Here is a 23,935-nt window from a genome sequence, read left to right as displayed (position 1 = left end):
AGACAAAGACCTGCATAATGAACCCTCTCAGTCAGGTAGGCTATGTGAAAAAACCCTCTGTGATCATGCTGATAAAAGGAAGGCGTCAATATTATGTCCACTCGACAAAAAAAACATGATTTTTCATGTATGCACATATTATTGCACATGTGAAGAAAATTTTGTATAGGCCTATGTTAAATTACAGTATCAGTCAAAAGATTGGACGCATTTCTATTATAATGTTTTTAAAAGAAGTCTAAAGTCTCAAACCAAATAATGGTTTTCTATTTTAATATACTTTAATGAATAAAAATAAATATAATGTATTTCTGTGATGCAAAGCGGCTGAACATTCATGTTACCTCTATGGTATTTCATATAGGCTTTTAGCTTAAAAGCATGCACCTTTGGAGAAATATTGATGGCTTCTCTTATGTTTATGTCAATTTTCTTTACAGAGGAGTAATATTTATTCAATATTTATTGTCATAACTATGAGCGCTGGATACTGTGTTTTCAATTCATACTTGCAGCCGGAGGGCGCTCTGTGCACATTTAGTCCACAAATGACTCATAATGAAGAACAGGCAAACCATGTGACATTCCAGGAACTAACAGAGGCTTCCAGAGATCACTAAAATCATGGCTATAACATGCTGAGACACTTTTGAAGATTATAAATACACGATTGCGACAATGTATACATGTATTGCCTCAGAATTTGCATCTGAATAGCGCTCGCTTCGCAGCCGTGGCCGAATTAGTGGATAATAAGCTGACTCACGTCTGACATGGCTCTCTTTTCATCCAGATTACATAAACAGAGAATTTTTGTTCTGATTTGACTTACACAATTTAAAACCTGACATTTCATCGTTTCTTTAGACATAAGTCTCATATTTGTGTCAAGTTACAGTTCATTTTCTGAGAACTATCAGATTGGACTTGGTTCAGAGGGAGACGAGAGATTACGCATCATGATAGTTTTCTTTATTTTGCCAAAAGCACAACATTTTGTTTTTACTCTGAGTGTACACAAATAAAAGAAGACATTCTATAGTTTCAATTGATATTTCACTTATGTCTCTATGACAAAAAATGACAGAGTATTTTAAGTCTGTTTTGCTGCAATTTGAAAAAAATCCTGCAAAACGCACCGGCACGTTTTCCGACTTCAGAGTGTTAATATCGTGTGCCTGACCTCTGGAGTGCATGAAGTCAGCCTAGAACTGGTCCCAAAGGCGACAGCCACAGCTGGAGAAATTCCGGCCGAGAGTAACATATCTGCCCTCCCATTTGTGATAGGAGGTCTGTCCGTGGAGCCACCAGGAGAACGCTGTGTTCCTCTCTCTGGATCCTGTCCAGTAGTGCATGGATGAGAGGAATTGGTGGAAAAGGGTACAGCATGAGATTGATTCTGTTACTGTCTGGAGAATCACAGGTGCAGCAGCTGGCAGTACAGAACCTCCTGGTCTTCGACGACCTCAAGAGGGCCATCATCCAGCGGGTCGGTCGAAGCCCAGAGCAACATCAACAGCAGTTCCGCTCCCTGGAGTTGGTTGAGTCCGGTCGGCCCTTCGTGATGGCCGAACATCTCCGGGACTCATGCCGCAAATGGCTACTGGCTGAGGGAAGCGACGTGGACCAAGTCATCGATCACATGGTGCTGGAGCAATTCATCACTCGGCTCCCTAAGAAGACGGCCGAGTGGGTCCAGTGCCACTGCCCCACGTCCAAATACCTGGCTGGTACCACATACCTGTGAGTATCAAGGGGGGTACCTATCAGGCCTTGGTGGATTCAGGATATAACCAAACCTCGATCCATCAAAGCCTGATTCAATCTGGGCATTGGATACAAGCCGCGTGGTTAAGGTGCGTTGTGTGCACGGGGATGTGGTGGAATATCCCGTAGTGCCTGTAATTATCCAATTCTGGGGTCAAAAACAGTGTTGAGGTGGCAGTTAATCCGCACCTCCGTGATCCGTTAATTCTGGGAACGCATTGGCCAGCGTTTACTGAATTATTGGGTTGTTTATGCACAGATGCCGTGTGTGCAGGTGGGAGAGACTGAACGGGGACCACTGAGTTCTGCTTCAGGGGAACAGAGTGAAATCGAGAGACTCATTCTCTAGGAGCGCGATGACTTTCCCTTGGAGCAGTCTCAGTATGAGACGTTAAAACATGCATTTGAACAGGTCCGTACCATCGTCGGTCAGCCTCTCCAACCTGGCTGTACGAACCTTATTCAGCACCATATCGAGACAGAGCTGGGCGTGGTGATTTGCAGCTGGCCGTATCTCTTGCCTGAACATAAGAAAAAGGTAGTTCAGGCAGAATTAGGTGCGATGCTTGAAATGGGAGTAATAGAAGAATCCAACAGTAACTGGGCGAGCCCGATAGTTTTAGTTCCGAAAACGGACACTCAGTTCGTTTGTGTGTGGATTATCGCAAGGTGAATGCTGTGTCGAAGTTCGACACGTATCCAATGACACGGGTTGACGAACTGCTTTATCGGCTCGGTACGGCTTGCTTTTATTCGACATTGGAGTTAACAAAGGGTTATTGGCAGATCCCCTTGTCTCCATTATCCAAAGAAAAGACAGTTAAAGACATCTTACTAAAAAGGAGGCGCCAGATACAGTCCAGTGGACGGAGCCGTGCCAGCAGGCTTTTACCCAGGTGAAGGCTGCTCTATGTGGTGGGCCGTTGTTACACTCTGATTTTTCTCTCCCTTTTGTGTTGCAGACAGACGCATTGGACAGGGGGCTGGGTGCCGTCCTGTCCCAGGAGATAGAGGGGGAGGAACGGTCGGTGCTGTACATTAGTCGCAAGCTCTATAAGAGAGAGACTAAGTACAGCACCATTGAAAAAGAGTGTCTTGCCATCAGGTGGGCCATCCTCACCCTCCGCTATTATCTCCTGGGATGGGAATTCACCCTCTGTTCAGATCACGCTCCTCTGCAGTGGCTCCACCGCATGAAGGATACCAGCTGAACCACGCCCCCCTCGCCACATACCCCCACCACCCGACACAGACCGGGGAGCCTGATGAATGTATGGATGTATGTGCGTGTATATATTATATATCTCAGAGTTATGGAAGGTATTTTTGCATATTATAAATCAGTCAAATGTGTCCACAAAGTATTACTAATATATATATTATAAAAATTATTCAATTTTCATTTTCAATCATAATGAATTGTACTTAAATGAAAAATGCAACAAAATTATTTAATATAATTACCTGTCATTACCATCTTGAAGCAATGCAATATTAAAATGAAAAGGCCAATGTGAAAAAGAAAAGGTTTTTATGCCAAACAATCCTTTACATACACTTTGAGAACTTCTGAATTTATTAATTTTCTTTATGATTTTTCTGACACAACAAACAGTATAATATAATACAATATAAAGAATAAAACAACAAAATGCATGAGTCAATCTCAAAGATCAAAAAGGGCTTCCATTTTTATTTTAACGAGACATTGGTGGACGTGATTGTCAAGTATATGAACTAACTTACATGCAATGACGGGCTGCACAGAACAAACAAATCAAGAAAAAGACATTTGAGACAGAAAGAGAAAAATAGTTATTTAGGTGAGAGTAGTAAGATCCCTGGAAAGAAGGCACATTTTTTTCCATTAAAAAAAAACAAAACAAAAAAAAAAACCAGACATGGACACATCACACAAGCATTTGGTAACAATATATCAACATTTCACCCATGTGAAATTACTTGCTTTTGTGCTTTAGGGAGACAAGAATGCAAATGCATGTACTTCAGTCATTAACAGAATGCTTCTGCTCACAAACAAGATCTTAAAGACGTATTTCCCTTTAAATCAACAGCAGTTTGAACACAAACCCACAGCGGAAACAGTGTAAATTCAAGCGCAGGTTCTGATACGGTTCTTAGATCAGCAGACAGCGCTCTCACAGAGAGCAGCAATCAGTTTACAGTATCAAACATGTCACAGATGATCAAACGAATCAACCGCTGGCAAACAACACAAAGAGAAATGTGTCAAACTAATGAGTCAGATTCATGTTGCCATCCAAAACCTGAGGCAGACATGAGATAGACAGAGCAAAAATACACACACATAGAAGACATTAAAGGAACAGTTCAGATAACATTAAAAACCTGTCATCATTTACTGACCCTCATGTCGTTCCAAACCTGAATGACCTTTTTTCTGCACACAAATGATGAACAATGTTGTTTGAACCCCACTAATGTTTATTATAAGAGCAAACCGAGCCAAACCATTCTTCAATTGAACTTCTTTTGTGTTTTGCAGAAGAAAGTCAGTCAAACAGATTGGAATGACATGAGGGTGATTAAATGATGAGAGAAAAAGTTTTTGGGGAACAATTTTGGTAAAAAAAAGTACCAAAATGTGCAAAATGCAAAGCAGGGTGGGAATCAGCTGCCGTACATTTGGATTTCAATTCAAGCCAAATTCAAGACAACTTCGTCAGAACTAAAGTGACATTAACAGTAATAATTGCGTGAGTGTGATCTCTCCGGCATGATGAGGTGCTCCATATTGATAATGATAAATATTTGTCTCCGTAGATCATGAGGCAGATGTGTCCATTTAATATCAGGTTTATCTTCCCTTCCTGCACCCCTAAGGGCCCGTTTGAGAACTCGTGAGCTTCCATAAGACGTCAGTACATGGAGAACATATGGATGCTTTCAATGCCTCTATCAATCTGCTGATGAACTGAGATTGAACTCCAGGTCTGGGCACATTATTCAGACAACCGTTGCGCTTATGTCGCCATCAGTCAGCGCAGGAGACACGGCGAGGTGCCAGCCGCCCGTTACGAACGCCGGAAATACCAGCTGTGAAACGCTAACAATCTTGGAAGACGAAAACAAGGAACGATTATTGTCAATCTGCTTGTCTTTGACTTGATGAATATTATGAATGTTTTTGGTGAGTCCAAAATAATAAAGAAACACCAGCGCATTGTTTCTTCTTGAGATCTATGAAATTAGATGTTGATATGAAATCTGTCAAGAACAATGCCACATTTCACCCCAATATCAAAAAGATTTTAAAAAAGTAATTATTTGTTTAAACAAAATGAAAGGCTATTTCTTAAAAACACTTCAATTTAAGAAGACAATAAACCACAATTTCCCCTCAAGTTCTTATTACTGTAATGACAAAAACTGTATATAATATAATATAATATAATATAATATAATATAATATAATATAATATAATATAATATAATATAATATAATTAATTGGGAAAAATTCATAAATATTTAAATGTATATATATAAAATTATATTTAAATTGTGAAGTATTTATTTTTTATTCAGTGTAGTATATCTTTTTGCCTTTAATTTATGCAAATAATGTATTAATTTAAAAAATACAATCTTTAATCAGTGTATTATAGTATTTGTAGTAATTTTACTATATTTTTCAGTATATTGCAATATTAAATCATTATTCGAAACAGAATCTGGGGCAAATGTGCTTAATTGTCATGTAAACACCACAACATATTCAAAGCTGTTTCTTCCTTAGGTAAAGTAAAATATATTTTTATTATTATTTATTTAATTATTTTGCTTTTGGGATGAAATAACTCATTTCATTTACATTTTTTCATGAGATTTCTCATGAAGATTACACAAGAAAAAAAAAAAAAAAAAAAACTACAACTGAATTAACGTTTTGAATCTATTTTTTAAAAAATGGTTTTGTTGTATCCTGCCTTACAGAACATTAAAGGATTGTGGATTTGTGAGAGAAAAGTCTTACATTAATTCTTACTGAAGTAATGCCAAAACTTCTTTTGGTCCCTTTTAGACCCTCATTTAAATTAGACTGAATTAAATTTCAGCTAATGCCATTCTTTTAACATAGAACCAAGCAAACACCTTTCAGAAACAAAAACAAAAATGCGGCTTGACAAAACAAATCTGCTTTTATACTCAGTTCTTGGTTTCTGTAAGGACAATATTAGCTGTTACAAACATTAAGCAGAACGTTGCCCACAATATCACAAACCAAACCCAGAAAGCATGACGGAAAGGTGACCGGTGCTTATTTACAGCATCCCTTCCTAACACGGGCTCTAAATGACGGCGACTGAAATATACCAGAAAGGCCGGGATGATATACTGAATGCCCGTTCCGGCATAGGCTCCAGTAATACCCACAAGCGACTCCAGATCGTGAGTGCAGAAGGCCACGATAATGGGCGGCACTATAGTAATGAGTGGGAAGACGATACGGTCCACCACCCAAGGGTACGTGCCGCCATCCCGATGGAAGAGAGTTTTCCAGTTGTTGCGTAGTGTGACGGCTATTATAGGAAAGTTGGTGCTAATGGTGAAGACAGGAAAGAGGCCCAAGAAGTAGCGCAACACTGGAATGCCCAAAACGTCGCAGTTATCTGTGAAATTTAAAGTGTACATGTCACGCAGCAGAGAGCTGTCGAAGCAGAATATGGCTGTGAGGGACAGCAGGCCGTAGAAGCACAGGATCAGGATGTAGTCGGCCATGACCAGGGCGCTCATGCGCTGCTTGTTGGAGATGGGCGTCACGAGTGAGGGAAGCGAGTGCTGGCACATGAATGAGTAGACACAGACCCCGAAGAGGTTAGGCACACCCGAGATCTGTGCCACAGATGGGTGGCCCTCACCGTGCCCCTTGCCAATACGAATCAAAGCCAGGATGATCATCATGGTGAATGCTGGAAAAAAAAAAAAGACACCAAGAAAAAATGGAATTAAAATTTATGTAAAATAATATAATACATAAATATATTACAATACAATACAATACAATACAATACAATATAAAGAAACAAATGTAGATCTAGTGTTGTACATTCATCTCATACACAAGTTTGCCAAGTCGAGATGATTATTTGTTAGCACAAGCCAGTTTTTAGGCATATCTGTCTCAAATCCATTTAGTTTTTTTTTTTTTTTTTGTAGCCTCAATCCCCCCCCCCCCCCCCCCAAAAAAAAAGAAGCATGAAATTAGATTTTTACTAAATCAATCCAAGTCTCATGGGGATGTGGCTTGAAATCCAGTTAAATTGGATTTTTGTAGATCTGTTTCAGCATGAACTGTACCGTTTTGTTCAGCTTTCAATGCCTGTAGTTTTGTCCCCATCAATTTGGGACACAACTAGATGTGGATATGGGGAAAAGTAAGGTCTCTATTGCTTATGTTGTGTGTTTAAGGAGTTGCCATGATGGATGTGAGTAGAGGACAAATTTCTAGTTCTGGTCTGTCCACATTGACAGCTTGCTGCTCATAAACCGTGTCTACATTGGAAGCCAATGACGCAACAACTTGAATCTGTAAACACTGGCATGATGCACAGTTTCAATGCATCCTGTGTTCATCAACCACGGGCCAACCAGCTGTAAAATCAGACTTTTTAGCCATTTAATAGTAATGCATTGGTATAAAAGAGGGCTTTTCACACTGCGCTTAACCCTGGTTATCGTCGTTTTAAACACTGCTTTTAACCCCAGGTAAAGGAATGTTTCACACTTATAATTTAGAAGCGGGTTAGCACCGCTTTTAGCCAGGGTTATGAAACGCTGCTCTGGGGCCGTGTGATTATGAGCCGTGTGAAACGTGAAGCAAGATAACCCAGGATTCCATTTACCCGGGGTTTACAATGACTCAGGGTTAATTATTTCAAGTTCGAAAAGCCCTAAAGTTGACTTTGGATCATTTTAGAAGAGTGAAACAGAAAAGAGATTTCTGGAACAATGAATGCACATACTTTACTATAACAACCAATGTAGACATAACATGAAAATTAAGTGCATTGTCCGGACAAATGAAGAAACCAGTCTTAAAAGTTGTATAAAGTGTAGTGTGTAAACTTTCCATCTTAAACCAAAGTCTTCCACCATGGTGAAAGCAAGCGCTGTATTCGCACACACACACACACGTGCGCGCCAATGGACATACATTATTAACACCGAACTCTGGGTTAGGTTCGACTAATTGGTTTGCACACAGAAACAGCCACAGGTCAGAATCTGCAAAACCCCCTTTTATTAAGCACCCTTATTATTAAGTCTCCTAATTCTAATCTTTTAGTCTCATTTAAGCTCTTAATATTGAATTTATACAGAAAAAAAAAACATTCAAAATGTTTGTCTTTCTGCATTTCTAATCTGATCAATGTTGCAATCAATGCTGAACCAGATGAGATTGTTAAGGATCTAATGGGCTGCTGGAAAATGCTGAGCTGGTTAGAATAGACTAATGACTCCTCTAGGTGGTGTTCCCTTCACAGACAACCAGGTAGAGCGTGGAACCGGGGGTAAAAGCCCCAAAAGACTCCACCAATCGTCATCTCAAACATCTAGAGCAAGAAAGCTTAATGCTGCTCCTGGAGATCTTTATATAAAGATTTCAGGCAGTTATTTTAAGGTAGAGCAAAGACATTAAAGTAATTTTATATAAAATAAAATACAGATTATAGCCCACTTACATGGTTATACTCTTATTATACTATACTCTACTGGTTAAACTTCAAATCCACAACAAAAAAGGTAGCTGTTAAAGACCAAAGTCCCAAAAGAGGCTGACATTCTTGTTGAAGAGCTGTGTCCTTCCCTTCTCCATAAAATACTAGTTGTACCAGTCCTCATCCTCTTTACTAATGCATCACATTTCCAGGTAAAGGACTACATGTGCAAATGTGAAATGCTAGTAATCTGATTCAAAGGGGACAATGGATCGGGTCCGGCTGACGTGCAATTAATCGGAGGTGCTCCCGACAGCAGTTCTGACCCAAAGGTCTCCATTAACATTAAACGTGTCCACACACATGCTCAATTTAGTGTTAAAACAGATGCATTCTTCCTGGCAGTAGTGAAACATTCTGGCAGCAAACAAGGGGCAGAGTGCATGTCACACTAATCTCAGTCTATTAATCAAGGGCAGGTTGCATATAAGGGGAATTAATAATTTACTAGCTGCAAAAAAACGAACAACGTAATCAAAGTGATGCTGCAGTACAAGGGTACATGTCTCAGGACGGACTGCATGCTGCCGCCCTCGAACTGAGATGCAGTAAAACTACAAATTAACTCATTTCATGTATATAAATAACCAAATAACCATTACAAATGACTTCAGAAAGAATAAAGAGGGGGAAAAAGCAGTGACAAACAATGAATCCATACAATAAAAGTCAGGTCTCATTTTACACCAAATCTAGAGATGACTTAGCATGTCATGTGACCATACAAAAGCAATCATATGCAAAATTAAAAACAAATTACTGATAAATAATATAATATAATATAATATAATATAATATAATATAATATAATATAATATAATATAATATAATATAATATAATATAATATAATATAATATAATATATGTAAGCAATAAGGTACGAGAGGCTGTTCTGTATGGTGAATAAGTGTAAGGGCGTTGTTAGGCACGACGTGAGGAGTGCAGGAGTGCCTGCAACCCCTTCAGCTGTGACTTATTCACGATACAGCACTAGCAACAAGTACCTTATTGCTTTTATAAAACAGTTACTACACAATACAAACATTAAAGGCAAAAATATGTATCAATGCAACTATCAAGAAGTAAACTTTCATCAAAAACCTTCCACTGGAAAAAAAATCAGAATCAAGGACAGGAACTAACCATTTTATAATATAATATAATATAATATAATATAATATAATATAATATAATATAATATAATATAATATAATATAATATAATATAATATAATATAATATAATATAATATAATATAATATAATATAATATAATATAATATAATATAATATAATATAATATAATATAAATATAATATAATATAATATAATATAATATAATAATGCTGAAATAATGTCATTTTCAAGTTTTATATTGAAAACCAACAAACAACAAATATATTAGCAGCACTATGTACTTTTTGTTTGCATGAACATTAAAATAAGAACATAACATACTAACATGTGCAACATATTCAAATAAAGTTGACAAAAAAAAAAAAAAATCTGCTTATCCGCTTTGTTGTTTAAAATATACATTATTTTTCCATCAACTTTATAACAGAGCACAAAAAATTAGGTCTAAGTTTCGCATTGGTCTAAACAAAAAAGACAGACAGAATGAAAACGTAAAACCTCTAATATTAAACTTGTCTTTACTGTCACTTTTGGTCAAATTAATGAAATTAAATAAAATATATAACCTAAAAGTATTAAAAGTAGGCTGATTAAAAATCTCACTAACTTTATAACAGTAGTGTGTGTGTATGTGTATAATATATATATATATATATATATATATATATATATATATATATATATATATATATATATATATATATATATATATATATATATATATATATATATATATATATATATATATATCTTTTTTTTTTTTCATTCAATTATTTACTGAATATTTAGAATATAATATTAGAAATTCACATCTGCATGCTGTGGAAGTACTGTACAATGACAGACATGTCAGCTAAGAAAGGACGGAAAAATATATTGAACAAAAAGCCAAAAGGCACAACAACTGCAATAACAAGTAACCTTCATGTGCATTATGCTTAATATAGCAAAACAGATACGCAAGGGCTCAACTAGAGGACAAAAGTAGACATACACAATGATGGAACTGCAAATCATTGGAGGAATTGTCAGAGACTGCTAATGTAGCCGATGAACCAACCAGAGAGGGTACAAGCATGGATGGGATGGAGCAAGATTCAAAATGCATTACGTGTTTTCATAACAACTGCTCCAAAAGAATAGAGAGAAAAAAAAAAAAAAAAAAAAAAAAATCAAGGGCACACTTAATCCAAATACTCCTGACATCTCACGACACAACTCAAGTCATTGTATAGGCTCTTAACCTTCAGCACAGAGGCCTTTTGTTGTTTAGGGATGAGATGTGATTGCATACCGGCACAGCGATTCATCACACACTATAAATTCCCTCAGTGTACATGCTGATGGCCATTGAAAATGCCACTGGTATCTGTGTCTTCAAGTCTTATTCATCATGATCTGTTTGTATCTGAATCCAGTGCCAACAGAGCTCGGTTGGAAGACACCACACAGGTAGGAGGAGGAAAAGGACTAAATCAATTCATGCAGCAAAGTCAAACATGTCATGGCATTACAATCAAAATGACACTGATTGCTAAAGCTTCCCTATAGGGATGTGTTGGGCTTTGAAGGACACTCTTCATTAACAAAGCACCCATGAGATGTTGAGTCACATGACCAACGGTGACCATCAAGTGTGAATGGAGAACATGATTGCAGAGAACATTAGGCAGACGTCAAAAACATCCCATCTGTGAAAGTATCATCAATCATTATCCATAGATGTTGTTTTTTAGCTATCCAAAGCAATTTAAAGCAATCATGATTTTGTTTCTGGATCAATACCCTTGCTTGTTCTAGAACATTCCTATCAAACAATTATTTTTAGGTATATCAACAATTTCCACAAAAATATTAAGCAGCACAATTGTTTTCAGCATTTATTATACTAAGAAATGCTTCTTGAGCATCAAATCATCATATTAGAATGAATTCTGAAGGATCATGTGAAGACTGGAGTAATGATGTTGAAAATTCAGCTTTGATCACAGGATATTTATATTTATTATTTTACATTTATCTCAACATAATATTAATTATGTTAATTTATTAATTAATATTAATTAAAGGCAACCTTGGCGAGCATAAGAGACTCCTTTTCAAAAATTTTAATCAAAGTCATACTGACCTCAATTGATCTCTATGATATAGAATTAATATATTATGACTGACATACAATTATGACCAATATTTATTTGTAAAAATTAATAAAAAGTAAATACATAATTAAATTCATTTTTAAATATAAAATATTTATATAAATAAATATTAGTAATAAAAAATAAACATCTCACACTATAGCCATTATGTATACAGCTACCCGTAGGTTTAGACACATGTGTGTTTGACATGAATACAGTTTCAGGACAAACATGTCATACTATAGGGAGACTATGGAAGATCAGCCTTCCGATTCAGTACCCAGCCCAGATCTTTAAAGGATTATTTCACTTTCAAATGAAAATGACCCCAAGCTTTACTCACCCTCAAGCCATCCTAGGTGTACATGACTTTATTATGTCTATGTACATGACTATATTAACCCCCACTGGAGCCGTGTGGAGTATATTTATGATGGATGGATGTGGATGGAGGCACTTTCTTCAGCTCATTCTTATTGATCCCACTTACTGCCATTACAAAGCCTGGATGCATCAGGATATTTATTAATACGTATGTATACATGTACAGATTGTGTTCATCAGAAAGAAGAAAGTCATATACACTGATGGCTTGAGGGTGAGTAAATCGTGGGGTAATTTTCATTTGAACGTGAACTAATCCTTTAACCCCTAATACTACAGTCTATTCTGTGCTGCCAAAAATGAAATAAAATAAAAGCTACTTAAACATCCTAATTGAACTAAGGCCTGTTTGTGAAAGGACAATGTTCCAAATGCAGCATCAGAAATGTTGTTTTGTTATGCAAACTGTCAAAACTGCTGTGCCACTTGAATTGATTTTAAACTGTCTTTGTGATATAGTTCTGTAAATTATTGAATTAAAATGCTCATGTGACGGAGGCTGAATACACAGCATACATACATCTCCCTAATCACCCAAACGTTATTCTGCACCTAATTTATAAAGTAATTAAAGTTTTTACAGGAGTCAAATGTGGGCATCAATACATAGCAGGCTTAAAAGAGTAAAATTTAAGACATCTATTTTACCACAGTTTAGACCAGAAACCCAGTAGAGAGCATCCAAAATATGGATTGCCAAAGCCATTTTAGACCAATTGAAATTTTCAAGCAAATGAGAGAGTGGTTTTATGGTCTGTTAAGGAAAGCAGTGTACGGTAGTTTGTAGCTTGTCCACATCGCAGGCCCTGCTAAATGAGAGACACCAGCGCATTTTCCTTGAGAGCAATTTTCAGGCTCTATGAGCTGAACCATTGCCTGCGGTATTCATTAAGGCACAGCTATATTTCAGAACACCTTGAGACTACACTGCTGCAGAAAATCCCACACTTATGCTGTTCCAGACCCAACAACTTTTACACTATATCTAACCTATAAAAACACTATAAAGTCTAATTCTCAATGGACGCCTGTTAATAAGGGAAAAACCCTTAACATTTAAAAGGTGCCCTAGATTCAAAAATTGAATTTATATTGGCATAGTTAAATAACAATAGTTCAGTACATGGAAATGACATACAGTGAGTCTCAAACTCCATTGTTTCCTCCTTCTTATATAAATCTCATTTGTTTAAAAGACCTCCGAAGAACAGGCGAATCTCAACATAACACCGACTGTTGCGTAACAGTCGGGGTGTACGCCCCCAATATTTGCATATGCCAGCCCATGATCCCAACATTATGAAAGGGATTACACATCTGGATGTGCACAGCTGAATCAACAGACTAGGTAAGCAAGCAAGGAAAACAGCGAAAAATGGCAGATGGAGCGATAATAACTGACATGATCCATGATATCATGATATTTTTAGTGATGTTTGTAAATTGTCTTTCTAAATGTTTCGTTAGCATGTTGCTAATGTACTGTTAAATGTGGTTAAAGTTACCATCGTTTCTTACTGTATTCATGGAGACAAGAGCATTTTCATTTTTAAACACTTGTAGTCTGTAAACACAACTTCATTCTTTATAAATCTCTCCAACAGTGTGTAATGTTAGCTTTAGCCATGGAGCACAGCCTCAAACTCATTCAGAATCAAATGTAAACATACAAATAAATACCATAATTACGCGATTAGACATGCTGCATGACAAACACTTTGTAAAGATCCATTTTGAGGGTTATATTAGCTGTTTGAACGTTTTTTTATGCTGTTTAAGGCAAGCGCGAGCTCTCGGGGCGTGGAGCACGAGATTTAAAGGGCCACACACCCTGAATCAGCTCATTTATAAATGATGCCCCAAAATAGTCTAAATCTATAGGGTATTTTGAGCTGAAACTTCACAGACACATTCAGGGGACACCTTAGAACTTAGTATATTACATCTTTTAAAAAAAAGTTCTAGGGCACCTTTAAATAGTACTGCTGCTATATACTTAGTGGAAATGTTGCTCACTGTCTATTTGAAGTAGGGATGCAACAATAATATATTACAAGAATAAAATAATAACTGACAGCAAATTTTATTACCAATTAATCTTGTCTGTGCACAGTGCACAAAGAACTTTATCTCGACGTCGCTTTACAGTAGTGGCAGAGGTCTCTTTACATTTGATAATTATATTCACATCTGTAAATGCTATAAATTCTGCTGAGTATTTTCATTTCTTAAAAAGGTCATCCTGAAAACAACAAAGTCTTTCGTTAAACTTCAGCTTAATTGCCGCTGTTTGACGCACTCATTTAAGCCCAAAGTAAACTTCTGGCATCCATGTTACGCACACTGTCCGTGTGACGGAATTTACAGCATCAGGAGGGGCCGCAGATGTCCGCGCACACAGTCTACATGAAGCTAAATTTTTTGTTGAGAAGGTGCGCATACAAAAGCGCACGCGTACAGTAAATGTTGAGATAGATTCCACTAGGTGGCAATATGCAGCTATAATGTACTGAGTGCAGAAAGAGCGATATACAAATAAAACACACTGTTCCAAGAACAGTAAACAAAGCAGCATATCATTTTCCATCATTTTGTTTTAACCCTTTAAGCCCTGAAGGCATTTTTAGAGTTTTTCTTTCTGAGTGACATACACAAATGTAAAGACTCATAACTCCAAAACTATAGCAAGGATAGTTAAAAAGGTAATAAGGTAGGAGGACAATTCTGGTGAAGTTCCCCTACATGTGAGCTGCATATGGATCAAGTTTTGTGGTGATAGCATAAAGTAATCAAAAGTTACATCATTTGGAACCAAGGTAGCCTTTTTGTTTAGCCCTTGAAACCCCCCAATGGCCATTTTTAAAATCGTTCCTCCATGAGGAATATCTCATGATTGACGCAAGGGATTATGTTGATTTTGGATTAATTTCAATCGGGAGCCTCCACTGTAAGTAATTGTTTACATATGGGTCTTGCGGGGCTTCACGTACAAAAACTCACTCAAGTTTAGTCAAAGCCCAAAACAATTATTTGTATTCTACTCCGTGAGACCTTTCAAATGACATATGATACATGATTATCTGAGCTGTATGATGTTTTTGACATATTGCAGTACATAGTACAAAAAAGTATTTCATAAATTATGATTTTTTTTTTCTATTTATCAGCAATTAACTCAGTTATTAGTTCAGACTGTAAGCTTTCAAATGACACCTATTTTGTGTTGATCAAGGCAGTAGTTTTGAAAAATATGATTATAAATTTTTTTGTATCTAGGTGGCGCCCACATGCAGTACACTCCGGTTTAGAGGTACTACTCAGCACTTGATAAGAGTTGATCAAAATGGATGCATTAAAAAGCTGAAAAGCATTTTGTGTTATTTCTGTCAGTGGTTGCTTAGTACAGTGGTTTTCAAACCCCAGCCCTGCACATTTTCTATGTCTCCCTTATCAGACACATCAATTTAGTTCTTGCAGTCTCTACAAATGAGCTGATGTTGAATCAGATGTGATAAATGAGGGAGACACAAAATGTGCAGGGCTGGGGTGCATCCAGGACGGGTTTGAAAACCACTGGCTTAGTAATTTGATTACGACTTTTAATGGGGGGTGTACCGCCAGCGGTACACTTCAGGCTGGAAGGGTTAAGTTGTTGTTCTTTGCATGCAATGGCGGATTCGCTACTTTTCTTGTACAATTCTTCCAAACAAATGTCCTGTAAATGATACGACTCAGTGCTGCTCTCTGGCATCTTGTAGAGTGTAGAAAAGCAATTGTACTGCACGTTTCGAACTAGTCCATCTGCACTCATCCACGGTTTAGTGTACTTTGAAAGCTGTGCATGAGACGGAGCACAGAAAATGAAGTATACAAGGCAGCATGTTTGAGCCGTTTTACCTTAAAGCAACTTGCACTGACGTACCTTAAAAAAATGTTAGTGCCATTGCTTTCTCAAGATGCACACCAGTAATGTTTTTCTAAGGCATGTTTATAAAAGCTACTTGAATATCCTAATTGAACTGAGGCCTGTTTGTGAAACCAGGACTTAAATGTTCCAAATGCAGCATCAGAAATGTTGTTTTGTTATGCAAACTGTCAAAATTGCTGTGCCACTATTTTTGATCAAACAAGCAATTACAGCATTTTAGTGCCATTCATATGTGCTCTCAATTATTCTGAAATGGCGCGAAAGCAGCACATCTACACTTGGTTCTTTGCATCTATTGAATGATCACCTTTAGATCTACGCATTTCTTTACATTACATTTATGCATTTGGCAGATGCTTTTATCCAAAGCGACTTACATTGCATCCAAGTGATTTATTTTTTTACTAGTTCATGAATTCCCTGGGAATTGAACCCATGAAATTTTTAGCGCCATGCTCTACTGGAAAATATATAATAATGCAATGACATCTTCAACCTGAACAACACAGACTTGAGTCTTGAGCACCTTGCTCTAGCACCATTAACAGTAAATGCAGTCTCCAAGAAACGTCCTGTAGCCCACCACAGCAATGCAACATGAAGTCATTAATCTCCAGTGAGTAATCACACGCTTTGTCCGTTCCTCAACGTTCACACTAAATATGAATTAAAGCGGTAACCTCACTGACTCATTTCGCTCTCCTTGTCAAAAGCTGATAAATTTTCTCTACTTCAGTGCTGAGAGGAGGTGATCCTTCCCATTTAAATTACCCCTGCAATAAAACTGCCTTTAAATAATGCATGTGAAGATCCAGAGCTTTGCATACAGGACGCCATATCGGTGCTCCTGATAAACAAGCCGCTTCATGCATTTCATACAAGTGGTTGTAAAGAGCTATTGAGAGTCCTGAGACTGCTGAGGTCTTATACTTGACTTAATACTGCTTGTTGTGTGTCGTTACTCATATAGGCACAGATATGAGGCTGTCGTGATCACTGAGCTAATAATTGAGCTCCACTTTCTGGTACGTACGGTTCAGTAGAGTGACGGCGCTGGCAGTAGATTGGCACTGAGTCTAAAACACAAAGTGGCTCCCTTGGCACCAACTGAACCAAACCCTACTTACCACATCTCATTTGACACAGGAGCAGGCACGGTCTGTCCTCCTGTGCATTATGGGTGAAAAGGCACACAAGGGACGTGCCTGCTTGTCCTGCTGTCTGCTGTGAGTAATGACTGAGAGCAGAGAGGATCATGGGAAAAAGCACAAGACTGGAAAGGGTGAATGAGAAGAGGAAAAGATTTGATAGGCGACCAGTCAACCTATTGAAAAATCTTTAGAAATCTGCATGAGAAGTTTGTCTGGTTCAAATGAACAGAGAAGGAAGGTTGCACTAATGTAGAGATATGTGGATATTCATCAATGAAAGGGAAAAATGTGAAAGAATATTAGAAAACACTGAGGGAATTCTGACAGCTTGCTTTGGGTTTGGTATAAAATAACAGCACTATATATATGATTAATTGGTTAGTAAACACAGCATATAATGAATAAAAGTACACTCAACTGGTCATATTACAAAATAAACCCTAAGAGGATGGTGAGGGCCTGACAGCATCTTGTATCACTCTGAAGGGGTTTATTTTGGGATAATGACTACTTGACAGTACATTCTCCTTGTTATTTCCAAATAAATTAAATGGACATGAGATATTGATTTGAGATCAAATTATTGTATTACATGGGAAGAAAGAGGCTGTGGACTGATACGAGAGACATGAAACTAGCACCGATATGTAGGATTGCCAAGGACAACAGTGAAATATACAGTTTAGCATTATTATACAAAAAATATCTATCCACAGAATGCAGCGACTGACCAATCAGAAAGAAGTATTTCAGAGAGCTGCATAATAAATAAATAAAAAAATTTCTGCAAAATGTATATAAAATATATTATATTCACTGCAAATGTTGGTCATTATAATATCTGTGCAGAAATATACTACAAACTAAACACATGATATTATATATATATTTATATTGGGGATGTGCCTCAAGCTGAATACCTACTATGTTCGGAAATTACGTATTCTACAGAGCCTCTAAAGGGACATGGTTTCACATGGTATATTAAAATAATGTTTAAAAAAATAAATTAAAAAAAAAAAAAAAAAAGGAAAAAAATGTTATTTTAATGATTTTGCGTTCGCTCGCAATTATCTAGTAATTATACTGAATATAATTTGCGGGCATCAGGGAGCCGCTATCAATATGCGGGGTATTGAAATCGCTTTTGAATGTATTTACTATCACTTTCGAATTTGCAATCACGCGTACTCCATGTATAGGGAGCGGCGGCAGTGACCACACAAGTTACAAGACAAGACATTTGTCAATGATGCTCAGGATCTGTTGTGCACCAAATTCTATGCCATCATCCTGTCAGTCATTTCTCCTTGTGATCCTATCTTCATGTGAGAAGTGAAATCTGATGTACTGTAATGTAACCGACTACCGCAGCAAGTCTAAGCATGTCCCTTTAGGGGCTCCATAGCATATGTTTTTCATTTTCTGAGCCTTTACGAATTTGGATTTAGGATTCGGGCACATCCCTATTAGATATGCCAGCTGTTGCCTACATAGTTTCCTCCTCAAGGATAAATACCAGTGCCTTAATCTATGGTGAGTCTCTGGTAAAGTAGTAATTTTCCCTTGGCTTATAAATTCCATTACCATAGATAGGACTGTTTTTTATATAAAATTAATAGTCCATGGATCACTCTGCACATTTAATGTCCAAATGTTTATGATAATGAGGGTCATACAAAGGAAACTAAAATCCTTGACTATTGCTGGATCACATTAATTCCAGTCAAGCTTTTCATTTGTTGTCTTTTTGTTTTTTTCTTAATGATGAGGGCACATGTTTTGTTTGTTTTGCCTGGGAATCAATTTTGTTCTGCCCGGAAACCGATTAACAAGTACAGCTAAAGTAACCCTTGCAGAATATCTGAATAACCTTGTACAAACCAATTGATTCTTTTAAATATGTTTAAATGTAAAAAAAGAAAAAGAAAAAAAGGAATAAAGATAAATTGGTTGTAAAATGAGTTTTTATACTAAGCAAGGTATTTAAGATTTTTTTTACATCACTAGTTTAAAGAGTGAATTGAAGACATTTTAATACTTAAGGGCCCACAGATACCCTAGTTCTATATCTAAATGGCTCTAAAATCACACTATATATTATCAAATAATTACTTCAGCTCTCTGGAGGTTCAGAACAGGCGAAGGAAAAACAGCAATAGAGAAAGATAAGAGTAGGACACATACAAAAAGATGACCACTTTTCTGCAGGGCACCAATTATGTATTCCTGCAAAAAGAAAAACAAAACTGCAGTACAAAGCAAACAGCAACCAGCTAGACCAGTGATGTCTTTCCCGATCGAGTGGAATCATACATAATACATACACTGTGCAAATGACCCCATATTGATTCAGATGGCTAAAAGAACATGAACATGTCCTGGAAAAACAGATTGAGAAATAACAGCACTGCTGTGAAGTTCATCACCTGCATTCAGCAGTATATGTTGCTGAAGCAAGCAGGATGAGCTACTTCACCCCTCAGGTTATAGTGCCCTTAAATGGGCAATACATTAAAACACAGATGGCAGAAATATGGGTGCACATGCTAATCAGCAGATTTCTATAGCCTGTCTATACATTTCTTGATACATAAATTTTGAGTAATTGCTATATGATGCTGCATAGCACCACTCTCTAAGCATTACCTACACCTATAGAACAACTGCCTTCATTTTTTGCCTTGTTAGTGCCTGTGGAGCTGTTAGGAAATATATCCAACCAACAATGACTCATTCACATCTCATTGTGAATCAATGAGACAAAGAAGAGAGAAAGGAGAGCAAAAGGGCATATGGTTGTTTCTTTGAAGCTCTATGAGCACTGAGAATAATTGTGCAAAAATATGTGTTCTTGGTACATTGTATGTTTATTCACCACTGCATGCACATGGGAGCCACGATTCAGCGCAGCTGTGATTTGATTGGCTGGAGAGGATGGGCGGTTTTATTTTGGGCCTGTCATCTGGTAACTGACTGCCCGATCACGCCTGAGATGGCCTGTCTAGGCTGTCAAGCTGAAGTATGAGGGAGACATAAGGCGAAGGCATAGAGCGGGACGCATTTATGATGGACAGACCCTAGCTACAATGCTGAGGGGGGGAGCAATGTACTAACCATGATGGCATACCTTTGAGAGGCAAGATAGATAGAACGATAGATATATAGATAAAATGATAAATCGATAGATAGAACGATAAATTTATAGAATGATAGATCTATAGACAGAATAATAATTCAATAGATCGATCTATAGATAGAATAAATGAATGATAGATCTGTAGATAAAATGAACGATAGATAGAAAGCGTGAACAAATGAACCATAGATAGATCTATATATAGAACAAATGAATGAACAAACAATAGATCTATAGATAAATGAATGCTAAATAGAATGAATGAACAAACGATAGATAGAAACGAATTAATGAACAAATGAACAATAGATAGATCTATAGATAGAATGAATGAATAAACGCACAAACGATAGATCTATAGATAAAATGAACGATAAATAGAATGAATGAACGAACGATAGATAGAAACAAATGAATGAATGAACAAACAAACAATAGACCTATAGATAGAATGAATGAACGAACGATAGATCTATAGATAAAATGAATGATAAATAGAATGAATGAACAAACGAATGATAGATAGAACGAATGAACCAATGCTATATAGAAACGAATGAACAAACAAAAGATAAATCTATAGATAAAATAAATAGAACGAATGACTGAACGATAGATAGAACGAATGAACGAACGATAGATCTATAGATAAAATGAATGATAAATAGAATGAATGAACAAACGAACAATAGATAGAACGAATGAACGAACGATAGATAGAAACAAATGAACAAACAAACAATAGACCTATAGATAGAACGAATGAATGAACGAACAATAGACAGAAACAAATGAACAAACAAACAATAGACCTATAGATAGAACGAATGAACGAATGATAGATCTATAGATAAAATGAATGATAAATAGAACGAATGAACAAACGAATGATAGATAGAACGAATGAACGAACAAAAGATAAATCTATAGATAAAATGAACGATAAATAGAACGAATGAGATAGAAACAAACAAACGAACGAACGATAGATCTATAGATAAAACAATAGATAGATAGATAGATAGATAGATAGATAGATAGATAGATAGATAGAGAGATAGAGAGATAGAGAGATAGAGAGATTCAATCAATGCACTTGTCCTACAGATATTTTTGAAGCTTTCATAAAACCTTGTTACTTGCAGAAACATTTAAAACCACCATGTAATTTATTTTTAGTCCATTAGGTACACTTTGAATTCAATAGCAACGTGATAGCAAAAACATTATTTTTACATTGCATAAAATAAAAATCTAATTAAAAAAATATGAAATAAAAACTGAAATAAAATAGTAAGCAACTTACCAATCCATCTCATTAAAGAGGTAAGGATCTGGAGGTATTTGGTCTTCTGTGCATTAAAAAAGGTGAAGGGCCCCAATAACAGTGTGAAGATACCCTGAAATTAAATAAAAACAAAGTCAATGAAAGCATAAAAGAACCAAGGTAAATCTCAGTAGAAATTCTGTGATATGTTGACCTATAAATAACTAGCAAACTTGGTTTCACATGGTACACAGTAGAATATCCTACAAACATGAACATCAACCTGATGTAGGCAGACCAACTGCTCTACTAAATGGCCAAAATTAATAGACATGCCTATTCTTGCCATAAATGAAGTGTATATAATGGGCAGGGATGCACATAACTTCATGAATGGTAAGTTTTCCAATTCTAAAGAATCTGAGAAGCTTTTCTCTGAGCTCTGCATGGGCCTGCTCATGACTTATATGATACACATTTAATTTCTTTTTATGTTCTTCTGTGTAGGCAAGTAGATTCATGACTCATTTCTAATCAACATTGGGTTGAGTGTTGAAGAGAGACGTGCCAGGCTCTTTGATATGTATATTACAGACTTTAGCATCTTCACAGACAGCTGCAAGAAGAACTGGACCTCCCAGTCCTGGTGTGCATAACCATGCAAGCAAGGCTTTTAATCTGAACAGAAATGTCCAAATACTACTACCACTACCACATTTAATATACCTTTTTGTGTTTTTAAAAGATTTCCCATCATGTTTGCTTATCAGCTTAAAGCATAGTTAATTTATGACATGGAGTCATCTGTCCTAAATACATGGCAAATGCCTCCAACCTGTGAAACTGCTTGTCTATTTTTAGGCGTGATTTTTTAATTTCCATTAAAAAAAAAACCCCCACAATCACTGTTAAAGCAAGAGGTTAAAATACATTTTAATATTCTGACTCATGTGTTTGTTTACCACACTGGTAATATTTTATTAAAAGTAATCTCTAATCTGATTCAGCTGCCTCCTTCTGGTACATTACAGAAGCTCTGACTCACTATTTTGCATATGGTGATTTGGTTTTTCAGGCCACTAGCATACAGATAAGTGCTATGTTTTTGAACAACTGAAAAATCTCACCCCTTTCATTTACAATCAATCAGAAAAATAATGTGAATTTAAGTAAACTGATTTCATTTTGATTGAAACTGCAGTGTGTTAAACTGTATTTTTACATTTTAGCCATTAATTAAATTTTTTTGACTCATTGTTTTAAATTGTGTTTAATCTGACTCAGATTAATGGCCAAAAACACAATTTAACACACTGCAGTTTGTTCTAATTAACATTATTGATGGATGTCTCTCATTAAACGGTGACTAGTAAATCATCATGACACAATTCATACTTTATCTTGAGAGGTGAGAAGTGTCAGGGTTTTTGTATAGTCAGATAGGATGAGGCTGAGATAACAGTCCATCATGATGCCTGAATGTCTGTCCTGATAAAAGAGCTGACAGAGAGCCTGGCAACAGCTAAAGCCCTGAAGGGACAAGACAAAAGAGCAGAAGACTCCAAATTCATATGACATTTCTATAAAGGGTTGTAATGGGACATGACAAAATATGGTAGAAGTTAAACAGTAAGCAGGTTTGGACTTGTATGATAAATTAAGGAGAGATGTTGAAGATTTTAAACATCCCTTAAAGGGTTAGTTCACCCAAAAATGAAAATTCTGTCATTAATTATTCACCCTCATGTCGTCCCAAACCCGTAAGACCTTCGTCCATGTTCAGAAACACAAATTAAGATATTTTTGATAAAATCCGTGGGTTTCTGAACCACACAGACAGCAACGTCATTGTACCTTTTGAGGTCCAGAAAGGTAGTAAAGACATCGTTAAAATATTCCATGTGACTACAGTGTTTCAACTTTAATGTTATGAAGCGACGAGAATACTTTTTGTGTTCAGTGTTACTGTGTTTACACGTGAGCACCACAACGCATGCATGTGATGCTGACGCAGGAGCCGCACAAAGAGTATTCTTAGATTTCATCAAAAATATCTCCATTTGTGACCTGATATAGCAAAATGAGTCACAGTGACCCAAAATTCAAAATTGCGATTTTGGTATCAATGGAAAGATGAGACAATAAGCTTTAAAATGATATCCTAGTCAAAGTCATACCTTGAATGGTTTTAAAGATATACCCATTTGAATTATGGTAATCTGCCCTCTTTTTCCAATTGAAAACCTGAGAAAATCGCTTTT

The 23,935-nt window shown here is 36.5% G+C and overlaps 1 protein-coding gene across 1 annotated transcript in view; it reads right to left on the bottom strand.

The window, feature by feature from the left end:
• Window positions 1-3,305: 3,305 nt before the first annotated feature.
• tmem104 (transmembrane protein 104) overlaps window positions 3,306-23,935 on the bottom strand; it is a 53,060-nt gene continuing 32,430 nt past the window's right edge. The window contains exons 9-10 of the mRNA XM_067372520.1: window positions 21,714-21,807; window positions 3,306-6,720 (exon numbers count right to left, since the gene is read on the bottom strand). Of these exons, the coding sequence (XP_067228621.1) occupies window positions 5,957-6,720; window positions 21,714-21,807 (858 nt within the window). The 3' untranslated portion in view covers window positions 3,306-5,956. The remainder of the gene's footprint in view (window positions 6,721-21,713; window positions 21,808-23,935) is intronic.

This window comes from Chanodichthys erythropterus, chromosome 3 (assembly GCF_024489055.1).
Source record: "Chanodichthys erythropterus isolate Z2021 chromosome 3, ASM2448905v1, whole genome shotgun sequence".
NCBI classification, from domain to species: domain Eukaryota; kingdom Metazoa; phylum Chordata; class Actinopteri; order Cypriniformes; family Xenocyprididae; genus Chanodichthys; species Chanodichthys erythropterus.
This window is presented reverse-complemented; position numbering and strand designations above follow the sequence as displayed.